The sequence below is a fragment of the Camelus dromedarius genome, chromosome 17 (genome assembly GCF_036321535.1).
Source record: "Camelus dromedarius isolate mCamDro1 chromosome 17, mCamDro1.pat, whole genome shotgun sequence".
NCBI lineage: Eukaryota > Metazoa > Chordata > Mammalia > Artiodactyla > Camelidae > Camelus > Camelus dromedarius.
In genome coordinates this window covers 44,380,835-44,407,913 of record NC_087452.1, presented here as the reverse complement: position 1 = coordinate 44,407,913, position 27,079 = coordinate 44,380,835, and the positions used below count along the sequence as shown (strand labels likewise).

General features: G+C 34.9%; 1 protein-coding gene across 50 annotated transcripts in view; it reads right to left on the bottom strand.

Annotated features, from left to right (window-relative positions):
• Positions 1-27,079, bottom strand: part of CLASP2 (cytoplasmic linker associated protein 2) — a 152,447-nt gene that overhangs the window by 100,028 nt on the left and 25,340 nt on the right. For 36 of the 50 annotated variants that reach the window (XM_031469841.2, XM_031469849.2, XM_064496759.1 and 33 more), the window contains exons 7-8: positions 23,970-24,040; positions 2,780-2,926 (exon numbers count right to left, since the gene is read on the bottom strand). In XM_031469841.2, the coding sequence (XP_031325701.1) occupies positions 2,780-2,926; positions 23,970-24,040 (218 nt within the window). Of the gene's footprint in view, positions 1-2,779; positions 2,927-3,321; positions 3,610-18,688; positions 18,860-23,969; positions 24,041-27,079 lie in introns of those variants that run through there. The other 14 variants (XM_064496791.1, XM_064496792.1, XM_064496795.1 and 11 more) reach the window with 9 other exon arrangements.

The window sequence follows — 27,079 nt, the reverse complement described above, 5'->3', positions numbered from 1 at the left end:
ACAAGGAGGTAGATTTTAATGCAATATAAAAAAAGAATTAATTTATCTAGAATTGAAATGGCCTATGTATAACTTTTCTGGAGCATACTATGCCAAATTGAAAGAACACAAGAAATCTCTGCACCTTTTGATTCAGTAAACTTTAAAAATTTATTCCAGGAAAATGATTAGAGTTGTGCTAAAAGATATACAGAAAAGAAAGATGACGCAGTTTAAGACAGCAGAAATCACTGAGAACAGCCTAGATAGTATTTAGCCGTAAACAGTTTTCAATGAATAATTTAAGACAATGAGAAAATAGTCAAGGTAAAATATTAGTAAGAAAAAAGGTATACAAAACTATACAATGAATGGTGCCTGTTCTGTCCTCTTCCTAAGAAAATATTTGTATGTGTAAAAATAACACATTTATTAACTGGAAAAGTAACTGGAACAAAGTACATCATAATTTATCAGTTGATTATGTCTATATGTAGTGGTACTGCAGGTGGTTTTTGCTTCAAATTTTAATCTATGAGCACATATTGAATCAGATGTGGAATAATCATCTATCAGGAATATTTTGAAAGAGATTACTATACTTAAATAGTAAATTGAAGTGTATGACTCCCAATGTCAACTTCTAACTCAAAGATTCTACAACTCTGAGAAAACTTTCTACAACCAATTTAAAAATCAGTAAGCCTCTGCCAAGAACAAAAAATCTAATGTTAATTTTCAAAAAAGGACTGACAGCCAAGAATAGCATTAATTTCTGAAGCACTATCAATATCCTCTGGCCAGTAGCTTTTTTCTTAGACAGAAAAATGGGCAGGGCACCTTAATAAGCTGGGGCAAACAAAAGAAACAAACAATCAAAAAATTGCAGAATGAATATGCAATTGCCAAAAGAAGAAGGAAGAGGAGGATGAAAAAAGAATGACGGTTTCTCCCTTATTTTTATCAAAAGGGTTGCTGCCAAGATGGATGATAGAATCTGTAGGAGTGATTAATGACCACAATCATGAAAGCTACCTTACAGTCTCACGTCTGGTAGGACTACAAATCAGAGGAGGCATTAAGAAAGTCTTTAAAAACAAATTTGATTTTTTTCAATTTGACTAACATTAGAATTAAGTGACCGTTGGTAGGTAAACTACAATCTCAGTTTTCATCTAAGAAAAGAAAGTAAACCATGAAAATCGGAGCTAATTCTAAACCACTGGCTCAAATTCACAAAAATGTTAAACATTATCACCATGCATTTCAAATATTAATCCATTTTTAAGTCAAATAAATTCCATGAAATACTTACAATATAGATTAGAAACCTATAACTCAAAATAAAGAAAAAAGATTCCTCTTGTAGTAAGTGAAGGCAGCCATTTGTTACAAAAGTAAGAAACCAAAGAATGACATTTACTTTTTACCAGAGATAAGTAAGAAGGCATAACAGACATCATGTAATAGGATATAATAACTAACATTTAGGTGAGAATGCATTCCCATAATTGCAAAACAAAAAGAATATTATTAAAATACTAAAGTGTAAGTTACTCAAAATATCCAGAGACATCAGTAAGACATTTCTATTATCAGTATTTTACTTATCTATTTATTTATATGCATGAAAATATATGTATATATTTATATACACATATATAGTGGGTGTATACTTATACCATACCATCTTTCTTGCTAGTTATATGACATATTAAAGATATTTAAAATGAAATATTTATAATAGTTTTCCTATATTTAGAATAGTATCATATGAGCTACAAATATTGCTTAGTTGTATAGAAAGATCACGAGAACACAAGAACCAGGTCAAAATACACAAACCTGGTCAAAATACACAGGTTATTTTTCTTTACTTTTTGTTTTTAATAAAAGAACTATAGATAAAAAGAGAAAAAACAAAAATACTGAAGACCATGATTTTCCCACTAGCTATTATAAATAAGGAAAATTCTGTTTTCCCAAATTATAACTAATACACAAATTTATCAACAACAACAACAAAAGGAAAAGAGAAGAAGAAACTACTATCTTTTTAGCATTAAATATTTACCCTTTTTTCTTGTAGGATTCGTTCTACCAGAAAGACCTGGCAAAACTAGCACCCGAAAAGTACTCATGGCTTTCTAATTAGTATATGAAAAAAATACCCATAAAAACATTTTAAGATAAACAATATGCTAGAAATAGTTTTAACATGATCAAAGAATGTACTATGTGCTATATAATTGCATAAAACCTGCTTTTTCCTATTTACAATTATCTGATTCAGAAACCATTTTTGAGGCAATTTTACTTGACCACCACCCATTTCCTATTGTGACAAATTATTCAATACCCAGTATCCTCAATAATTTTTTCAGCATTAGAGTATTTAAGACTCACGCCATAGATGAATGTATAAGAACAATATATAAATCAATATTTAACAACTACAGCACCTGAATATTAACAGCCAAATTCTGAAACATCTGCTCTCTCTCCTTAAAAAAAAAACAAAAACAAAAAACTCCCTTAAATATCTCTTTTAAATGGCATCTGAAAAATAAATACTCTCAAGAAAACACAAATTCACATATGTTCTGACAGGAAACATCAATATACAATATTTTAAACATTTCGAGAAGGCAGCACAGCCTTCTGCGTGCTGCAACAGACTCTTCAGATCTGCAATCCTGCTGCAGTCATGAATAAACATAATCCTCTGAAGTTCTAAGTATGTGTGGCCATATCAAGGGCATGAAGCATGCACATCAGATTTGAAATGGATTTACATTACCTCCAACCTTAGGGCCACCTGCTGAACCAGGCTTCCTTGCACTGTTGACAGGATTTCCGGATGTTTTAGGTGCAGGAACCTTGAAGGCTGAAGCAGCTGACGATGGCCTATTTCCATCCACTGATTCTTCATCATCAAAGCTTTTATCTGTATAAAGCATTAGAAAAATGTATTTTAAGAGAACTAAGCTTTGCTTCATGTTCCATAAGACTCAAAAATCAAATAAAGCTATATATAAAGTCATTACTTTCTAAGATATATAATACCAAATAAAGCTGCTTTGAATAAGCATTTACATATTGGTTAACACTGTATAAAATAACCCACTGCAATTTAAAATCATATTGCAATATTATCATATTTCCTACCTATATATATATATATATAAGTCAAACATAAAACCAAATACATTGACTCTAAGAATAGTAAAAAGCAATTTTCATTTCTTTGCTACTCATACAAGCATTTTCTGCCAGCTCCTCCCATAGTGCATCTTCCAGCACACCCTGCCTTATTCCTTATACCCAGATTCTGCAACTTACAATCACAGATCCGTTTGCAAATCAGTCGCCTCATTCCTCTGAAAGCTCTTAATTTCCCTCACCCTAGGATGCTCTGAATAGATCACATGGCCAAATACAATAGATTTGATACTAATCAAAGATTCTATCAAAAATAGACAGAAACAACCACAGAATCACCACTGAGGTTTGTGCCGGCATTTTTCTTTCTCCTCCCTGCCCTAGGTGCTGTAACAGCCAATCAGCTACAAGGTGACATCATCTTATGGCAGCTACTGCCAGATGAAAGGTAAAAATTCTCCATGTATTTAAAAAATTCTCTATGTAGCTGCAATTTTTATTCTATATCAAAATTTCAAAGGCATTCAATACTAAAGGTTTATAAACCTAAGTTTGTTTTCTCCTATCTAATTCACATGAAAATTTACACAAATGGAAAATAAGATTTTATGCAATATTCATTCTGCTGAGTGCTTATTATTGCATCAGTTAACACACAGAATATCAGTGCTCGTTACTGTGCATAATTAACTCTGTAATCTCACAATTTGCTGTTTATTTAGGCCACAGAAACCTAACTGAACAATCTGTTCTCATAAATGATTCTAAAATATTCTACAAAGTTCCTTTCAGAATATTTATGAATAACCACACTAGTATAACCTCCCCGTATAAATGAACCCTTCCACCCCCCCCACCCCACCCCACCAAATCACAAGATGTATGAATTTTACTCGTCTGAGAAGATGGTTTTCTCTAGGACCCTGCACAAACCAACTGCAACAAACAAGATGGGCGAGGCAGAGAAGCAGCTTTACCACAGGCTTCAGATCAATATGCCAGAATCTTTTAGTCTGCATTCTTTAGCTATGCAAACACCGAAATCAACTAGAATAAAATCATCCCTACAAAGGACTTCGAGCCCGATTATAAAATATACTTTAAAGAAACTACACCAAACAAGTGTTAAGACTGTTTTAATTACTGGAAAAAAGAATTAAATAGACACCTAAATCTAATATAAACCACATTCCATTTCAGCATGTGTGTTTCTTAAACAGCGCAACTTGTAGGGAAAAAATACGATCTAGTAAAAATACATATGTATATTTTTTAGCATAATGCTATTTATTTGGGAGCCAGTCTGGATCAATTAAAACCTGTGCTTTATAGAGACTGCTCTGTTAAAACCACGTTAATACAATTTCAAATAAACTTTTTTTCATCACCACCATACTTAGAAAATGTAGCTAAGAGTGATAGAGGATATATACAAATCTAGAGAGATAGGTACTACAATACTCAGTATCCAGAAGTTCCCATGGAAACAGTGTTCTGTTCCTACACACACACAAGAATTGAAAAGAGTAAATATCTCTACCACTTAAAAATAATTAACTCTTAAAATTCTCAAATTAGGAAATTAATTTTTAACTTTTTAACAAGACAAGACAGAGAAAATATACCAATTAAAGTATGCAGCTCAATGCATTTTCACAAAATGAATATGCCAGTGTAACCAGTCTCCAGACCCAGATCATTATCAGCATGCTACAAGCACCCGCACTGACCACCCCGTCAAATCACTATTTCCCACCAAAGCCAACAAGCCTTAACTTCTAACACCATAGTTGGTTTTGCCTATTTTGAACTTTAAAGGAATCATACAACAGGCACTCTGGTACCTAGCTTCTTTTCATTCAATATAATGTTTGGAAGATTCATTCTCATTGCTTATAGTTCTATCGTACATGAATGTACCATAAGTTATTAATACCCATTCTACTGTTGATGGACATTTGAGTTGTTGCCACTCTGATATTATTATAAAATAGTGCTCCTAAGAGGTAAGCAAATAAAGCTGAAGAGTTCTAAGGCTTTTAGCATTATTGTGGAAGTAGTAAACACAGTTATTTATTTTAAGTTGTAATAAGTCAAAGATGCATATTGTAACCTCTAGGATAGTGGTACTCAAAATATGGTATTCAGAATACAGCCCAGCAGCTGAGGATCATCTGGCAATTTGTTAGAAATGCAAATTAACAGGCCCCAACCCAAATCTAGCAGAACAGAAACTCTGGAGATGGGGACTCTGCAATCCGTGTATTAACTAGCTCTCCTAGTGCTTCTGATGCATGATAAAGTTTAAGACCCACTGCCCTATGGCAGGAATTAGCAAACCTTTTCTATAAAGGCCATATAGTAAATATTTTAGGCTTTGAAAACCATACAAACATGTAGCCTCTCTGTGAAAGTACTCAGCTACATGATTGTAGTGTCAAAGCAGTGATACATGATATGTAAATAACGGTGGCTATATCTCAAGAATTTTACATATAAAAACAGAAGGATGGCTGAATTTGGCCTGCAAGCCATAATTTGCCAATCCCTGCTCTAAGGGTAACCACTAAAATAAGAGTAAATGTATAAATAAATAGGAGAAAAGTAAAATAAAAAGGATTTGATTAATTGAAAAGAATCAGGAAAAGAGACAAAAAGATAAACCAAGTGAATAAAATAGAAATAAAAGGTAAAGAGGCAAAAATAAAATCAAATACATCAGTAACTACCTTAAAAGTAAATGAACTAAATATACCAAGTAAAAGACCAAGACTGAATTTTTAAAAATAGGTTACTTAAGTGAGATATAATATATTTACATATAAGGATCACATAAAAGTTAAAAGAAAATGATAAGAGAGAGACAGACCATGGCAAACAGTAACCAAAAGAAAGCTGTGCATAGCTATACTAATTTCAAACAAAGCGGCTTAGGGGGAGGGGATAGCTCAAGTGGTAAAGTACTTTCTTAGCATCCACAAGGTCCTGGGTTCAATCTCCAGTACCTCCTCTAAAAAACTAAATAAATAAGTAAACCTAATTACCTCCCCCCACAAAAAAACCACAACAACAAACAAAGCGGCTTGAAGAAGCATTACTAGAGATAGAGACTTTTAATAATGGTGAAGGGGCCCAATCCAACAAGGGGGAAATCAGAACCCTACATTTTGATGTACCTGTAACATAACTTCAAATACATAAAGCAAAAAATGAAGAACTAAAAGGAAAAAGATAAATCTACAAACTCAGAGGAAAAGACATTTTTACCCACCTCCAATAAGGTTATACCTTTTTTGACCATAAGCTAGCTAAAAGAATTCATAAAACTAATTCATCATCACAAGCCCCCAAATTAAAAATATTTTGTAATTTAATTTATATACATAGGTTATAAATATTACAGGCTTAAAATATTTTCTTAATAATTGTAAAATATCAGAACAAATCCTAAATTTCTTCGTAGCACCTACCACTTCCTGAAATAACAGATTCTTCTGAGTGAACTGGAAGTGGGCAGGAAGTTTGTCTTGTTTATGCTATAACCCCTACACATAGAACAATCCCAGGATAACTATCATAGCTAATAACACTTCTTGCTCCCCGCCTCTGCCCTCCTAGAGTTTATCATCAACATAATGTCCTGAGTTGAACAAAGTCACATCACATTGCTGCTCAAAATATTCCTATGACTCCATAATAAAGCCTACTAGGACTCCAAGATCTATGAGATCTTAGACACCACGTAGGTCTCTCCAGCCTCATCTCCTACTTGCTCTCCAACCCAGCCCCATTAGTCTCCTCACTGTGACTCATATCAGGTGCTCTGCATTTGCTCCCTTTGCATAGAAAGCTCTTCTGCGCCATAGTCACACTGTTCACTCACCTCCTTCAGGTCTTTATTCATCTATCACTTTCTCAGTGAGGTCCTCTCTGGATACTAAAATTATAAACTTTCCAATATCCTGACACTACTGATCTATCCCTACCTCCCTGCTCTATTTCTCTCCTAGTGCTTACCATTTATATACTTTACTTATTTTATTATCTGTCTCCTTCCACTGAAATGTATTATTTATGAGAGTGAGGACTTTTGTCTGTTTTGCCCACTGCCATAACTCCGATATGTAGAATAATGCTCAGAATGGCATGATTCATAGTGGGGAAGACCTTCTGTCTCCAGAAAAAGCGTTACTAGGTTATTTGAAATGAAACTCCAAAGAAAAACAACTATAAACACTGGGTAAAATGCACATTTAAAAAAATCTTCTTAAAAACTTGACAAATAGTAAGAAATGAAAGGATAGAACTTGTACATTTGAACAACTGAAGGCTTGTAGGGCAAAGGGAACAGAATTTAAAAGCCACGTAAGATGTAAAGTCTAACAGGAGACTCTTCCCATCAAAAGCTGGTATACCAAGCGACAACATTTGCAAGGTTAAAGTGAACCATAAGTAAGCCCTTACTTTCCCATAGTCTTTTATTCTTTTCAAACTTTTTTTCAAAAGAGAGCAATAGGGAAGTAAATTAAATGGAGGACTTCATTAAGGTCAACTGTTTGGACAGTCGAGAAACTCAAGCCCTTAAACTCAGTAGGCTCACACTGGTAGTATTCCCAAGCAACAACCAAAGCAAATGCAAAATTTTCCTGGAAGAAAGTCTACGGCCTTCCATTATTTACACATATAATTTTCCAAAGGTCACTCGGCATGACAGGAAACAAGACACTGTGAGCAAGAATAAACAGAAAGAAAGAGACAATAGGAACAGGTCTTAGAATTTCAAATTCAAATCCTAGCATTACTAAGCACAGACTATAACATACCTATACTTGGAAGCTTTACAAGGCAAACTTGAAAATAACTTCAGGGATCAGAAAGTTATAAAAAAAAAAAGTGACAGATCTTTTAAAAAATACCCAAAACTAGAAATAAAAATACAGTAACTGAAATTTAAATTCAGTAGACAGACATAACAGTAGATTAGACACAACTCAAGGGATCATTAGTGAACTGGAAGATAAATCAGAAAACGTCACCCAGGATATATACAGCAGGTGCTTTAATATTTAATGACTAAACAAAAAAGAAAGGATTAAATACAGAAAGCAACATATAAATCATGATTATGTTAACACCTCTGTTTTCACTACAGTGTTCCAAAAAGATAATACTACGGTTTGGTGCAGAAACTGAAAAGGATGAACACATTAAAAAGTTCCAGCGAACAGAAACTAATAAAGTGAGCAGGCTGCAGTGGTTACGGGTATGATGGAAAAGAAGGTGGGAGAAAGGAGGAGAGGAGCTGATAAGAGTAGGAGAAAGAGATGGAGAAGAAGAAGAAGATGATGGAGGGAGGAGAAGGTAGAAATCAAGGAGGAGAAGGGGAGGAAAAGGAAGAGATGGAAGTAGAGAAGAAATGAAGGTGGAGAAAGGAGAAAGGGAGTAAGAAAAGGGAGGGAGGGGAGAAACAGGAAGAAATCAAGGAGGAGAACAAAAGAAGTCCAAGTAGGAAAAGGCTTTATCTTGTTCTCTTCACATAACACTTGGAAACTGTCCTCAGCAAGCACTGAGATAATATGGAGCCACATCCCATATCTGCATACCCCAAAGCCAAAAAAACTCTCAAAGTCAAGCTTTAGCTTGTTTTTCTTTTTAAATTCATTTGGTGGCAAAATCTGAACTGATCTGAACTAAGTTTATAGTAACACATGACATGAACTATGAAGAAACTACTTATTTTCTTTATTTTCTCACACTGAATTTGTATACCTTTACCTGCAAACATATTAACGTGCTTGATAACAAGGTACAGTGCCAGACCCAGCTGGAGCTGTTATATCCTGTATGGTGTAGGACCATATTACTTTTCTAAAATCTGACATATTCTAAATTCCAATACACAACTAGTCCCCAAGATTTCCAATAAGAAATAGTAAATTTATATTACCATAATCAAGTCCTTTCCCTTTTTTCTTTTTTCTTTCAAGGATAGCCATATATTCAAACGGCTAGTCAAACATTCCACTTCACTTTTATGGGTACATTCATTCCACACCTGAAGTTTCTGCTTCTGAATTCATATATGGCCCCATCTTACACGGCAAACCAAAGAGCAAGCCAAAACTTTATACTGTGTCTCAAAAAGGAGAGTTCAACTAGTGTGGATTTTCTTCAGTGAACCAACGAGTTCAGTAAAAAGCCACAACACTACGAATTTTAATGCACAAAATATACTCTGTAAAGTTCCTCTTTTCACTTGAAGCTATATCCTTCCTTATTCTAATTAAAACAATGAGCAAGAGGACTCTAGATTGCTGATCTGTTTCACACTCTTGCATATCCAGTAATGACCATGGTCACAGCTAAATTAGCAACTGAGATTAGGAAACAATAATCCCTATAAGCTATTATACCACAGGTGTCTCAGAAAACTCAAACACATTTTAGTTGTCTACTCCCCACTCTGCTTTTACACTAGGATACTCTCCTAGTGTTTCCTCTGACCTCACAGGTCCCTGTAGCTCAGTATCTTCCTCCTTTACTCAACCACTAAATGTAAATGTTGAATATCCTCCTTCTCTCCGGACTACACAGTTTACAAATGGCTTCAACTTTTCAATAGTCTTAAATATCTTTGATATGCTGACAACTCTCAAATGTCTGTCTCTAACTTAGACCGTCTTTGAATTCCAAACCTATATATTCAATTGCCTACAAAACATCTCCCCCATGGATATCTCAATGGCATCTCTAATTTGACATACGTAACCCAACACTAACACCATCTCCAAACCTGTTCTCCCTAAATCTTCCCCACCCCAGTAAATGGTAAGAGCCATCTATCTAGCTGCTTAAGCTCACAACATAGGAGCCTCATTTCAAGTTCTCCTCTGCCCCGCATAGATCATCTACCAACATTTGTTGTTGTATATAATTCCAAGTAATATCTCAAACCCATTTATTTCTCTTTACCTCTGTGGCCACTCCCAATCTAAGACCAGGCCAGCATCATCTCTGCTTCTACTGCTTACAGCAACTTCTTAACTGGTCTCTTTGCTTCTATTCTTGACCTTCCAAACCACAAAATAAACAATGAGACCCTCTAAAAAAAACTAATATGGATCAATGGCTGCTGGAACTATTAAGTGAAAGGCTGATGGGGAACTTAATAAAGAACAGATCGGGTTTATAACATCTAAATCCATTCTTCAATATTAATATCACAAAGATAATCAGTCACAGTATGCCTTCTGATACATATACACAATACCACCTGTAAAAATGTATAACTCAAATCCTCTCCCCCTGAAAAAAACAAAAACAAATCAGATCTGATTCTGAATAAGCCACTAGCAAAATTTTAAACTTTCAGGAAATATAGGGGATATAAAAACATTAAAGAACAAAAACATAAAACCACTATGGCAACTCAATCAACAAAATCTAGTATGTGGGAAGACATTATCTGACAGATGTTTTCTTCTTCAACAAATAAGTGGAAAGTGGAGAAAAAGAGAGAGAGATGAACAGAGCCTTAGGAGATATATCGACTAATTTTAATGGTGAACCTGTTTGAATCCTAATTCAAACTGTAAAAAGATTTTTATAAAACAATCGAGGAAATCTGAACACTGAATATTTGATAGTATGGGTTAATATTTTTAGATGTGACAATAGTACTGTAACTGTCTTTTAAAAAGATGTTTTACTTTATTTTATACATGTGTATGAGTGCATGTACATATATGTGCACACACACCCCCCAGTCCAGCAGGATGGTGGGGCTAGGGGAAGACAGGGATACAGATAAATAAAGGTTAGCTATGTATTGATAATTTCTTAAAGCTGGATAAATGGGTAGTAATGGAGGTTTGTGATAACAGATTCTCTATTTCTGGGAATGTTTGGAATTTTTCCTTAAAAAATTATGGTAATTTGAATAATTTTACTCTCTTGCTCAAAACCCTACAATAGAATCCAACAAAATGATAAGCAACATAAAATGACAAGAGCAAAGAAAATGCAGGGCAGAGAGTATGTGAAATCAGCACCTAAAAGATAGCAAAGATGTCATACAAGACGCCAATAAAAAGGATGAGAGGCTTTTGAAGAATAACACCATACCAAAGCTGCAACTTAAAATTCTTAGAAGCAGACTGAAACAGCAGAAAGAACTTATCTACCTTGTAGAATGACAGAGAAGTGACCATTTCTAAGCCAGCAAGTACAGGGCTGAGTAGCAAAGAACAACCAAAAATCTATGGAATGATTTCATCACTAAGCTCTTTCCAGCCCAAACTCAAGGAGCTCAATATTTTACATACAGGTGTGCATGAGTGTGCTTACCTGTGTGCGCATACACACACACACACACACACACACACACACACACACACACACAGAGATTATGAAAAAATAGAACCACCAGAAAAGGAAGACTGTTGTTAGAACCATTTAAACATTTGTTTGCCAAAATTAAAATTTAATAGAAAGACTGAATGAGAAGGTAAAGGAAATCGCCCAGAACACAGAACAAAAGATAAAGACATAAAACTTGAGAAGACAAAACATAAAAGACACAGTAAATCAACCCAAGACATTCAATATTTGACTAATAACAATTCCATAAGGAGAGAATAAAAACTAATGAAGGGGAAAAATTTACCAAAAATAGAAGATTTTGTAGAGCTAAAGAAAATCAAAAGCCTTCAGAAGTAAAATAACCAAATAGTAATAATTTAAAAAGTCTTCCATTTAAACTAAAATAAAAAATCTCAGTAAAATGATTAAATATTGAAAATCCAACTGCTTCAAAATAAAACAATCACTAGATTTTAATATTCATATGAAGATACTGTGTTCTCAGCAGCAAGTTAATCTTAATAATTAACTATTTTATTTATTAAAAATTAAGTCCACTCCATACAAAGTTTAAGTGAGGCCAAGAAGTCTTAACCAAGTCTCTTAAAATTTCTAGGCAGATACTAACTTACTAGTTAAAAATATATTTGAAGATTTTTTATCCTCTTCTGTGAAGGGACCTTTAAAAATTCTAGACCTTTAATAGTTCAACAGAGTAAAGGGACAAACACAATTTAAACCACTGTTTAAAATTAAATAACAACATATTCATGATAACCATAATATCAAACTAAACAATAAATGAGGCTCGTAATAAGGCTTATTTAGAACTTTTACAAAATCTAGTCATTTCAGGTAGTTAAGTTTTCACGACAGCTACAGCTTGGTTATAACAGCTATCAAGATCAACTATACAGTCTACATGTACAAAGAAAAGATGTAAACCTTTTCCTGAAGATTCAGGTTCATTAGTAACATCACGTTTGAGGATATGTTGCTATCGAGGCCCAGCACCTTGCACCCAGACATCTACATGGTTCTACTTGAAGGTTTTCAATCTTAGTGTCCTCTGCTTATCTGCCTTTATTGCTGGTGGATGCCCACTTTTTTCTCCTTATGGACTCTTTTCTTTTTAATTTCACTTTCTTTTTTTATTGAAGTATAGTCAGTTTACAATGTGTCAATTTCTGATGTACAGCACAATGCTTCAGTCATACATGAATATACATATATTCATTTTCATATTCTTTCTCACTGTAAGCTACTACAAGATATTTTATAGACTCTTTTTTCCCCTTATTGTTGCTCCTGGAAGAAGAGTTTAGTCTTTTGGCGAGTAAGTTAAAGGACTGCTTTCTTTCAGTGATTTACACTATCCAACCTAGCATATCGCATAGAATATTCAAGGGTTTGCAAGAAGAGAGATCTACTTAGCATTAATTTCTTGCTATTGTTCCCCACTCCCAAAACCAGTAGTTAAAAGTCAGTTTGGAGTGGTCTCAGAGAATTGACCTCAAGAAAATCAAGGTTATGCCATCACTTGTTTATATATTTTTTAAAAATTCATGTTTGGAATAACAGACTGAGTTGAAATGTTTAAAGTTTAGTAACAGTTTATTTGCAACAAAACCTTATTTCTTCCCAGCCACACTGCAGCATAACAACAAAAGGCCAAATTCCTCTCGTGAGCTTTTGAGGCAGATTTCAGGGCTCAGCGCCACATAATAATCCTACAGGTTTTTAACTCTATCTGGTTTGACTGCCCAGAGCTACTTCACAATCATCTGGCTGCTTGGTTTTATACTTCTGCATAAGGATAAAGATAACTAAACAGAAAGGAACCTGAAAGCCACCTCAACAACTCTTCAAGTGATAGTCGTTAACAGTGCTTCACAAATCTGAGTTTGCCCAGAAATAAAACTGTTAATAAAATCTTTCATATGGCCTTGAAGGTAAGCTTAAATAACATTTAACGGATAACAGACTAATAATCTGAATATGTAAAGAGCAAGTATAAATAAACAAAAAGACAAAACACAGTAAGTTCACTAAAGATCTCAGAAAGCAATACACAGAAAATACAAACCACCAAACATATGGTTCACCTTATTAGAAAGCAGAGACTTTTTTTTAAAAGGGTGAGATATTTTTCACCCACCTGATAGGCAAATTTTAAAAAGATTAATAATAATGAAAGCTGAAAGGAAGTGCAGGGCAGAGGGCACTGCTGGTGGGAAAGCAAGTGGTAAAGCCTCTTTTGGAGGCAATCAGCCTCCAAAAATCAGACAATTTGAAACGAATAAAAACTTTAATCCAGAAATTCTACTTCTAGACTATTTAAAAAATATATATGTGCACACACATGCCATTTGTACAAAGGTGTTTATTTCAGAATCATTTAGAAAAATTATGTGATTAAACAATCTGAATATTAGCAAATAGAATCCCACAGCACATAAAAAAGATTATACACCATGAGCAAGTTGGGTTCATCCCAGGGACACAAGGATGGTTCAACATATGCAAATCAATCAATGTAATACATCACATCAACAAGAGAAAGGACAAAAACTGCATGATCATCTCAATAGATGCAGAAAAAGCGTTTGATAAAATTCAACACCCATTTATGATAAAAACGCTCATCAAAGAGGGTATAGAGGGAACATATCTCAACATAATAAAAGTGATATATGACAAACCTACAGCCAGAATAGTACTCAATGGTGAAAAACTCAAAACCTTCCCACTAAAATCTGGAACAAGACAAGGCTGTTCACTCTCACCACTCCTATTCAACATAGTCTTGGAAGTCCTAGCCACAGAAATCAGGCAAGAGAAAGAAATAAAAGGGATCCAAATTGGAAAAGAGGAGGTAAAATTGTCACTATATGCAGATGACATGATACTATATATAGAAAACCCTAAAAGGTCCACACAAAAACTACTAGAAATAATCGAAGAATTCAGCAAGGTAGCAGGTTACAAGATTAACGTTCAAAATTCAGTTGCATTTCTTTACACTAATGATGAATTAATAGGAAAAGAAAGTAAAGAAACAATCCCTTTTAAAATAGCACCCAGAGTAATAAAATACCTAGGAATAAATCTAACCAAGGAGGTTAAAGACTTATACACGGAGAACTATAAAATATTGATTAAGGAAATTGGAGAAGACTTAAAAAAATGGAAAGATATCCCATGCTCTTGGATTGGAAGAATCAATATTGTTAAAATGGTCATACTGCCCAAGGCAATCTACAGATTTAATGCAATCCCTATCAAATTACCCAGGACATATTTCACAGAACTAGAAAAAATCATAATAAAATTTATATGGAATCACAAAAGACCCAGAATTGCCAAAGCATTACTGAAGAAAAAGAAAGAGGCTAGAGGAATAACCCTCCCAGGCTTCAGACAATACTACAGAGCTACAGTAATCAAAATAGCATGGTACTGGTACAAAAACAGACAAATGGACCAATGGAACAGAATAGAGAGCCCAGAAATTAACCCACAAACTTTTGGTCAATTAATCTTTGACAAAGGAGGCAAGAATATACAACGGAATAGAGACAGTCTCTTCAGCAAATGGTGGTGGGAAAACTGGATAGCAGCATGTAAATCAGTGAAGCTAGAACACTCCCTTACACCATACACAAAAATAAACTCCAAATGGATCAAAGATTTAAACAAGACAAGATACAATAAATCTCCTAGAAGAAAACATAGGCAAAACATTATCTCACATATATCTCAGCAATGTTCTCCTAGGGCAATCTACCCAAACAGTAGAAATAAAAGCAAGAATAAACAAATGGGACCTAATTAAACTTACAAACTTTTTGCACAGCAAAGGAAACCATAAGTAAAACAAAATGACAACCTACGGAATGGGAGAAAATTTTTGCAGAAGATAAAACTGACAAAGGCTTGATCTCCAGAATATATAAGCAGCTCACATGACTTAGTAAGAAAAAAACGAACAACCCAATCCAAAAATGGGCAGAAGACCTAAACAAGCAATTCTCCAATGAAGACATACAAATGATCAATAGGTACATGAAAAAATGCTCAATATCACTAATTATCAGAGAAATACAAATCAAAAATACACATCAAAAACTATCACCTCACACCAGTCAGAATGGCCATCATTCAAAAGTCCACAAATGATAAATGCCGGAGAGGCTGTGGAGAAAAGGGAACCCTCCTACACTGCTAGTGGGAATGCAGTTTGGTGCAGCCATTGTGGAAAACAGTATGGAGATTCCTCAAAAGACTAGGAATAGATTTACCATATGACCCAGTCATCCCACTCCTGAGCATATATCCAGAAGGAACCCTACTTCAAAAAGATATCTGCACCCCAATGTTCATAGCAGCACTATTTACAATAGCCAAGACATGGAAACAGCCTAAATGTCCATCAACAGATGACTGGATAAAGAAGATGTGGTATATTTATATAATGGAATACTCTTCAGCAATAAAAAACGACAACATAAGGCCATTTGCAGCCCTGGAGAATGTCATTCTAAGTGAAGTAAGGCAGAAAGAGAAAGAAAAATACCATATGAGATCGCTCATATGTGGAATTTAAAAAAAAAGAGAAAAAGAAAAAAAGAAAAGAAAAAGACAAATAAACATAAATATAAAACAGTAACAGACTCATAGACAGGTCACCAGGTGGTAGGGGGGTGGGGAAGGGACAGACTGGGAGACTGAAATTTGTAGATACTGACAGGTATATATCAAATAGATAAACAAGATTATACTGTATAGCACAGGGAAATATATACAAGATCTTGTGGTAGGTAGCTCATGGTGAAAAAGAATGTGACAATGAATATGTGCATCTTCATGTATAACTGAAAAGTTGTGCTCTACACTGGAAATTGACACAACATTGTACTGACTATAACTCAATAAAATAAAATTTAAAAAAAAACCAATCTGAAATTCCATAAATGAAGAAGTGGTTATGATATATCCATATCATGGAATACTATGCAACAGATCAAACAAATGAAACAGTTGTACATGATGACATTGAAACATTAAAAAAAAAATCACTATGCCATAATGAATAGACAGCAAAAGGCAAAAATTTGTTGAGAATGATAACAGTCAAAACAAAATCATCTATGTTGATATTTAATATGCATGTAAGGCAGAGTAAAATGTATAAAAAGACAAACTCCCTAGTAATAAAAGTGTTATCTCTGCTTGTACCTGGGCTTGGAGCTTAGAGATGGTTCTGAGAGAGTTTTTGCTTTATCTGCGTTGTTTGAATTTTGAAAAGGAAAAGATATTTATGTATTAAAAAAATTTAAAAGTAAGTTAAAAATAGCATAATATGTTTGTTATATATGTTCACATGATACTAGTACAGTGTATATGTATTATATGTGAGAAACTAATATACAGAGGAGTACATATAAATCTATTAGGAACTATAAATCCCAAGGTAATCTGCTACTGTATATGTGTATCTTTACTGCTTCCATTTAAAATTTTTTAAATAAAGGTATATTACTTTAATTATCAATAAAATCCAATAAAATTATTTCTGTTTTAAAGAAGAGAATATGCAGGAAGATTACCCTCTGAGCTTTATAAGAGATTGTTAATTTTTTTTAATCAATACATTCTTAAACAGTCTGAGTGTATTTAGTATTACTTGTAAGAAAAATTAAGTAAATATACATTGATAGCCACTGAACCTATAATGTTTAAGAAAGAAATAAAATCTGGATATGGCCCAGATCAAATGCAACATTTAGAGTTGCTTGCAAATTAAGGTTTAGAAATAACAAACTTGGCAGTGCCCTTAAGATTATGAGAACTTAAGTTGTTAATTTTGATGGCTTTTGCCTTAAAAACTGGAAGTTAAAATTATATTGTTATTTATTTCTATAAGGACATGTAAAACAATTATGTAAATTCTTGGAATAAACCATAATATGCAAAACTGGATTTACTATCATTTTCTCATTAATGTGTATATAATAGTTTAAATGACTGCTTATCAATATCATCATTTTGGTTAAGTTCGCACCCTATTCCTCATTGTTCCAAAGGGACAAACTCCTTAGAGAGAAGTCATTATATGGCCATAAAAGAAGGCTGAAACTGTTAAGAGGTAAAGCTCCCAAATACAGACAAGTCTTCCTTAAGAACGTAGTGAGAAACACAAAAAACATTTCTGGAGTAACCTCGAATTCCCCGTCATACACATCTCTGGTGTTGACGCGATTATAAAGTATACCTCCAAGCATCTTAACAAAAGGTTTAATAATAGAAAAGAAAAAAAGCACAAGTATTAAATGTTATCAAGGACAATATCAAATGCACACTTGAGGCTCTGGACTTGATTCTGGTTTGCCCTCTGGGCCTAGATCTGGCACTTAAATCTCAACAAGCCTTGGTTTCTCAATCTGTGAAATGGAAATACCAAAACACTCTGTACACTTCACAGTTATTTGTACCTGAAGAGTTAATGTACTATAAGTATACTGAAGTGCTTTGAAAAACTATAAAGCACTACAGAAATGTCTTTTTAAAATTATTCTTATCACAATAAAACACTGGCAAGATCAACTTTTAATCAAATTATACCTGTATAGAATTCGTAAAAGACTAAATATTTTCTAGAGATCTACTTACTAGGGACATCGACAAATCACAAGCATATCAATTTAAATAGTGTCCACAGCAAGCCATTTTGCTTCTTTATAATACTTGATCATCACAGAATTCTACTTGTTGTCAAATACAACAGGAAAGATGTCAAGTTAGCTAACTAAACCTTCCTGCCAAATCTGTCATTCTTCCAAAGGCCATGCTCTCTCTTCAAAGCTTTTGCATATATTCCATGTTTCTTCCAATATCCCTTTATATCCACCACCAAAGACTGAGGGTTTGCTTGGGTTGCAAGGTAAACTGTCATCTTTATTTGCCAGATCCCATACAGACATATCAAGTAGAAAAAGATACCAAATGACAAGTATGCACACATGTGTACACATGCACATACAAGTGTGTACACACACACACACACACACACACACAAGTGTCCTTCATTCTTTAGGGAGAAATATATTTCTTATACAGCAAATGATCGTCACTTTAAAAGGAAGTGCATAACACAAGCCAAAGAAGAAAAATAAATCTGACTTACCATCTCCCATAGCCATTCAGATGGTCCAGGGAGTTCTCTCAAACCAAGAGGTCAAACAGCACAGCAAATAAATGCAGCTTGGTGCCTGCGCCACTGGGCTCGGCCTGCAGCCTGCAGACACCCTGCAGACACCCGGAGCACTGTGTGACCCAGGCCGCGCTGCAGCTCTGCACCGCAATAGCCAACAGCTGCTACTCCACTTCAAAATAAAAGTCTGGGGTCTTGCTGAAAACCCTCGTCTATTTAGCAGAGCCTAGCAGAGCCTGATCAAGATTATTCTTTAACTGCACATATGCCGTTAGATACAGGTTATGCTGTTTCTCCTTGTACTGGCTGCCTGAAATTTAACGTAAGAAAAGCTCTGGGAGCCAATAAATGCCATCCCGCTGGGGGACTTTTAATGCAATCATCAAAACACAAGGCATGTGTTCAGCAATCATTTTCTGCTTCCCTAAAGATACCCATGTAATCAGTAGCAATCACATGATCTGATGGATTAACTGATTTGTGCCTTTTTTAAAGGTTTTCATCCTTCTGTCGTTACCTTTTAATATTTACAAGAGAGGACTGCTAAAAGTGCACAAACAGGAATAGCCTAGTTTCCATGATTAACTGCTCTCATTATGCAGGAAGCATTTCTGGCTGCCGTAAACAAATCACGTCAAAGGCAGCCCATCAAAGGCTGCTCTGTGTGTGGACAGGCAGGGCCACACGGAACAAAGCTTGCTTCTGGTGGAGACAGAACCTAGCCAGTGCGCAGCTGCAGGGACACGGAGCACCCTCCATCCAAGCTGCACAACCATCAGCACATTGTCAAGCTCCGAGAAGGCCCTGGGGCTTGTGGTCACAAACAGATACGTTTTGAAATCAACCTAAGAAAGTGGTTGCTTTGATTTTCACCATACGGTATGTTATAAACATATTAAAAAAACTAGACTTTAAGTTACCTTATTGTCTCTTTTAGCCAAATTTTATCAATGTAATTTCAAAGCCTAATTTCCATGCTTTATTTTATTGCCAGCCTCCTGGAACAATTCTTTTCCTAGCAACTGTTTCAGAGAAGCTGGGAAATGGTTTACAATGATTATATGCCAAGACTGCATTAGGTCCTACACAAGCACTTGATAAATCAGAATTATGCATAGTTTTTTCAGTGAAAAAGCAAAAGACTTGCAGACCCAGCCACCAACATGTCGGTGTTTATATCTCAGTTAGCATAGGAGACTGTCTAGGAAGCTCCACGACAACACCAGACCCCCATAATCACAGGGGCCTGCAACGTTCAGTCTTTGCCTTTCTGCAGGGCTAGTGTTTCTTCCTTCAGCCACGATTTGATTAATTTTAAATCCAGTTTCCTTCTAATAGCAGAGCTAATTCCACTGCACTTAAGGATTCTGCCTAACTTACTCTGTAATATGAGAAGTCAGGCTTGAAAAACCCTTAAGACAAAAAAAAAAAAAATGCCGTGTATTTCTCACTACTCCCAAATTATATGACATACTCAAAATCTCCGATAATAGAATTTACTTTGTGTTCTTGAGTGTGCTGAACTACTCTAGAAAATCAAGTCAAAGAGTTCAGTCAAAACTTAAATCAAAACAGTACAGATACAGCAATCATGAAGAAATCTCAGAGCATGAGCAGTAAAGTTACGTATGAGGACACGCATGAGGGGAGAACAGGTAGACAAAAGAGAAAATAAAGAAACAGACTATTTTTCCGGACAATAAATGTATATAAGATAGTCTCAGGCCACATCACTCTCACCCACTAACACCTCTCCAGCCTAAAACCCTTCCCACTCCCAGAAATCTATCAAAACTCCTCCATAGCCTACCAGGCCCTCAAATCATGGTTCCTGCTTACTTTTCCAATTATGTCTCATACATGATCTCCCTTCTGATCCACCCCCAGCCTCGCTAGGCTCCAGTCAGCCCTGACCTCCCTTCCATTCTTCAAATGTACTAAGACCTTTTCCACCTCTGGCCCTTTATGGTCAGGTTTTCTCTGCCCAAAGCATTTTTCCTACCATGTATCCAATGACTAGCTCATTCTCATTTATCAGGTCTCAATTCAAATATGTCAACTCTCAGGGAGGCTTGCCCCACTATTCTACCTCAAATGGCACCCCTTAGTTACTTAACCTCCCCATACCCTATTTACTTAATGACTGTGCAGATGACAACTTTTAGCTATGGTGGCTCTTAAAAACTTATACCACCTTTACCACAAATTCTCTGGGGTTTGTTTTTTTGTTTTTTGTTTTGTTTTGGGGTTTTTTTTTTCTCTGTATTTAGTAATATGACTTTTCATTCCCAAACACTCTAAATCGATATATTATGAGAAGCATGATATTTCATTATTATGGTTTCAGGCAAAGACACATTAAAAACTTTAAGTTACCATAACAGCTTCTAGTCACAAAATACCAAATGAAACAAATCTGAATTGAATGATATGTCTCAGTGAATTCACAATAATTTGCTTTCCATATGTATTCCAAGTGAGAGAGAGAAAAGATGGTATTTTTAATAGCTCTTCAATCTACTGTGTGCATGAACTACTTCCACAAGTTTCCACGTTGAACCTTTATTTTACCCTAAAACATTTTCCTAGTCTATAACTATATTTTAAAGTTTGAGTGCACAATAATAATGAGCCAGCAAAAGATTGAAAATTATGTGGGAAAATATTGTGCAGAAATAAAAAAGGAGTGGAACAAACTTTCAATATATTACTTTATGTGCAAACTATTTATTTGCATTCAAATTGCTAGTTATAAGAATTTGTTTTCAGTGCTCAATTGATAAATTCTTCTACCTGTGAAAATTATTCACATATCTTGGGTTGGGATGAAACAATACTATACAGTTAGGAAAAACTAGCAAATAATTTTTTTACTCAGTGGCTTTTCACTTTACAGCAAGGATTTTAGAATAATTTATATTGATTTCCTTAAATTCACTAAACAAAGGGTACTTGTATTTCTTCCATTACTAACTATAATCACCCTGGATATCCATCTGTTTACTTGTTTATGATCTATCTCCCTCACTAGAATGTAGGCTACTTGAGGCAGAAACCTGAACTGTCTTCTTCATTTTTGTGACATAATTCATCTACATCTTAAGAAGACCAATTTCACTTCTGGGTAGAAAACAGGAGTCCAGGAGCCAAACATGGAAGAGAAATCTATTGCAGTGATCCAGGTAAAAGCTAAAAGAGGCTTAGAGTAGGGTTTTAGCAGTGGAGATGTGAGGGGAAAAAAAAAAAAAAGCAAATTTGGCATGTTAGGACTTCAGAGGTAGACATGACTGATTAGTTAGAATGGGAGATCAATTCTAACTACTTCTAATCAGTAAAGTTTTTAGCCTGAGCTGATGGTGGTGCCACTGACTGAAGTGGGTAAGCTGGGGAAAGACCAGATTTGAGGGAAAGGAAGAGACAATAGGGTTTCACTTTTGGACCTGTTAATCCTGAGATGCCTATTAGACATCTAAATAGAAGTGTCATCGAGGCCACAGGCTCTCAAGTCTAGAGCCCTGAGAGATGAATGAGAGCTAGACCTACATGTGGAGGAGTCATCAGCAAACAGCTATCACTTGAAGCGTTTGGGCTGGGTTAGATCACTGAGATGAGGGGACAGAGAGGCTTGGGCCCTGGGACCTGCCAAAATGGTAAATAGGCTTTCCACTTCTAGTCTCTTCCCTTATTAATGAAGTCAGTAAAGTACACCATAATACTGTCATCAAAAATCATCATGACCAACTTCTACACCCCAATATATATATATACCATAGACTTTAATGTTCACATTTGACTGTATTTGCAATATTCCAATCATAAGCTCTAAAATAAAAAGATCTCTAAAGACTCCCTCCAAGAGAAATAAATGCCAGACACTAATCCCAAACCTCCCTGTTTATGGGGAGATAATCAAAAGAAGAAGAAATGGGAGCTAAAAGAATAGGAAACAAAAAAATCTATTTTGAAGGTAACAGAAATAACCTCATAAAATCCAAGAATGACAATGCTTTCAAAATAAACTATATCCAAATAATAAACATCTTAAATTTATGGTATGCATTACACCTTTTTTCTTAGAATTGTAACTACATACTCTGGAATACACAAATGAGAATGCACTGTAAATGCTGAATGGTAAGAAACCACACAAGTCTCAACTGAAGAAATTTTAACAATTCTCCATCTTCTTGCTGTTTCTGGTCTCTGTGGAAATAGGGCTCATGGAAAAATAAGGAAAAGGTACTTGAAACACCTTCTATTCAGAGAAGAGGAGAGAGAAACAGCTGGTAATCAGGGTGAGGGCTGGTAGTGCTGAAGTCAATTTATGCTTCTGTTACTAAGTTTAGATTAGGGTAGACACAACTGTTTTAACACTAAATTCTCACACCATCTGCCTTCCTGCAACACAACAAGGCTCAGTCTTGGTTTAGCCCAGAGAAAAAGCACTAAACTATATTAGTAACTAGTTTCCTATTATTTCACTGTAACAATTCCCACACCAAATTTTTTCTCCAACATCATTCACGTGACTAAGCTAACCACACTCTCTTTAATATGAATCTACTTTCCTAGATGGAAAAAACACCTCTACTATCTTTGGAAACAGAATATATTCTTTACATACATGGTTAATTAATATTTAAGCACTGAAGTTAGGGAACTGAGACCCAGTAAGACCAAACACAATTTAACAACCTTACAAAAAGAAGAGCAACCACAAAATCAAATAAATGCCAGATACCAACTCCAAACCTCCTTGAATTCCAACTTGGTCTCATTCTAGTTAAGAAGTCAAAGATGACTATACCGGTGAAGTTCCTATGGCTGTGTCTCTTCACCACTATCATCAATGACAGATACAATACAGTAATCAATCCCACAATTTCTACTAAAAACAAGTAAGCAGAACAATTACTCTGGGAATAAAAAGTACATTTTATGCGTGGAACATAGACGGCAAGAGGGTCATCCTATCTTCAACCCAGAAGACACAAAAAATAAGGCAAAAGAACAGTATCATTTTTCACAACTGACCCATTATTAAATCTTCACTTGCTTTGAGAGTCAGAGGATAGGTAATGATCAGCAGGTTGTAAAGACTTTGTTATTGTATCCTAAGTAAGTTTCAAGCCACAAAGTCAAGTCTGCTGAATCAGTGATGTAAGAGTTGACCTAAAGACAGTGTTTGGTGTATAAAACTTTGCTAAATAATCTCAGAAATGTTTGAGAACCGGAATAACTTAATTATTCTTACCTTTGCAGACACTCAAAATCATACCGCCCGAACTTTGCACTTCATCAAATTTGGCAAGTATCATTTCTAATCTGGGAATAAAGAATAAATTTTATTTGTTTGTCTTACATATAGTTTAAATAGCAACAATTTCCCTCACCATTTCCCTGGGAAAAAAAACAATTCTAGGGATTCAATTAGCCCTACACAACTCTCTTCTACAATTAACTCACTTACTGAAAAGAGACACAAAACCGATCTCTTTTCAGTAGAGAGAAGCAGTCAAACACAGCTAGAACTCTACACACTCACAGATATGTCTGTGAAAAGATAATTTTCAGGGTGAGGGATTAAGAGGTACAAACTTCAATGTATAAAATAAATAAGCTACAAGGACATAAAGTGAAACACAGAGAATAATATAGCCAATATTTTATAACAACTATAAATGAAATGTTAATAACCTTTAAAAATTGTGAATCGCTGTTATATACCTGAAACTTATCAAATATTGTACATCAACTGTACTTCAATGAAAAAAAAAGATAGCTTTCATACAAAGCTGTTTCACATGTTTCATCATAAAACTATTTCTCCAAACCCATCAAAAACACTTTAGTGCCAACCTTATAATGAATCCACTCAATCACCAAGACATCTTTTTAAAGTACATAAAAATCATGCTAAGGAAACTTAGGGCAAACATAAACACAATGAAATATGAAATGCCAGAAATTAGAGTGATACTGATATGATTGATAATCTGTTTTCCCTATTAACTTATTTTAATTTAACACCAACTCTAATAGTGCTTCTGATTTTACATTCAGAAAAACTACTTTTTATATTTCTGTTATCACTTGTTTATAGTTACTAGTGTTTTTCTTATTTCTAAAGCAATGTACACCCATTATAAAAGTAAATTAGGAAATATAAATAAGAACAAAGAAAAACACCACAATCCCACAATCCACAGAATTTATTTAACTGCTTGCTTTCTGATGCTTTATATTTACATATAAATTTTCTTCAGACCAAAATGGGACCATGCTGACAGTACTATTTTTTACTTCCCAATATATATCATGCTATGATTTATTCTTAAATGTGTAACTTAGAGATTTGGGGAAGTCTTTAATTGCCAAGTGTTTTTCTCTGACTTCCACCAATGTTTCTGTCATAATTTCATTTCTAAAACCTTAGTTAAGTCTTGGTCCACATCCTGTCATTTCTTACTTATAAACTGAGAGTGCAAATGCTGTTTGGTCTAAAACAATTTTTTTTAGTTGAAAATCTTCTAAAATAAAAACCTTCATTTTAATAGGAATTCTAAACCTTAACCTCACCTCCTACCCCCATTAAATTCAACAAATAAAAATATTCACGCATCTGGAAGCACTTGAATCACAAGACACAGATCCCTTCATCCTATAGCGTTAGATGGATCTTCCAGAGAGCTGGACAGACACTAGACATGTTGCCAGAGACGAGATGTGGATAAGATGAGATGAGGGAGGGAACACTGGAGTTGGAAGATGGAACCTCAAAATGAACCATATTGGCCAGAAAGAGAAAGGAGAGGATTTAGGAGAGCTCTTTGGGAAAAAAGCAGAACAAGATGTCAAGAAGTGTGACAGTAGCAAAATGGGTGCAGGAAACTAAGGGCTGAAAGCTCTGAGAGAAAAGACAGTTGGTAAGGAATTGAGGTGGGACAGATAAAATACACAGCAAGGAATGGAGATACATGCAGCTTTAATGGGAAGAGGGGGTCAACTGAAATACTAGGCAAATATAACAGTAACAAGGAGAAGGAGAGGAATGGAGGGAGGGAGGAAGGAAGAAAAAAGAGTCAAGGTGTAAGATGTCACCCAAAGGTCTTTTGGGATTGTGCTGGGCGGGGAAAGACACACAGACATGCTTACATCATTTGCCTGATTTTGCTGCCCGCCCTCACTTTCTCTTTACACTCCTACTCTCTCTTCTCAGTCTCCATTTCCTTCTACTGCTTCTTACCATACCAATTTTCATGTGAAACAAATATTAACTTTGGTATTTATTGAAAAGATTTTAGTACCCTGTTCAAAATTTACAAGGAGTACATTCATACCTTCCTATTTTTAAACCAAACAAAAAACTAAATAGTTCAATTTTCTTTCTCTGTGGTTCTCATTGGATTGCTCTCACCTCTGATCATTAAACCTCAAATAATAAAAAGCTATCATAAAATAATACAGCTAGTTAGAAAAAAAGTGTATTCATAAGGGAGGATCATTACACATATACTCTGATGGAAAAGGAGGAAAGAAACAATGTAAGAGTAGAAAGAAGAGACTAGAATCTTTTGAGTCATTCAGGAAGGGAAAAAAAAAAAAGGAAATTCAATAGAAGGCAAACACAATTGAGGCTGAAATGTCCAAAAGACTATAAACACAACTCAGGAAACCAAGGAATAGAGGCCTGTAAAGCTCTGGAAGGTTCTGATTCAGGATAAGGACAGAGACCAGCGAAGCACTAGAACAGAATTAGAAAAGCAACTCTATACAAAGTCCATATTTAAGTTTACAGTCATAGCATAAATCACAAGTACAATATGAAGGAGACAATTAGGTATCTCAACTTATCCCTTTTTGTATAACGGCCCATTATTGTGATAAGACTCATACCATACAATTCACCTCTTTAAAGCATACAATTCAATGGTTTTTAATATAAAGCCAGAGTTGTGCAAGCACCATCACAATCAATTTTAGAACATCTAAACTGAGCACAGAAATGTCTAATCATAAAAGAAATGACTGAGAACTACACTACAGTTAAGAACTTATATACATTGAAAGACATCATCAAGAAAGTAAAAAGGCAAGTGACAGGGTGGGAGAAGATACCTGAAACTACAGATTTAGATAGTGACAATGGGCCTGTATCTAAAATGTATTTTAAAAAGTCCTACTAACCAAGTTTTTAAAATGACAGACCACCTAATTTTTTTAAACGGACAAGAGACCTGAAAAGACACTTCAACAGAACATATCAGAACATATTCAACTAGCTGATAAGTACATGAAATGGTGCTCTTTTTTAGTGGTAATCAGAAAAATGCAGATTACAACCATAATGACAACATATGCACC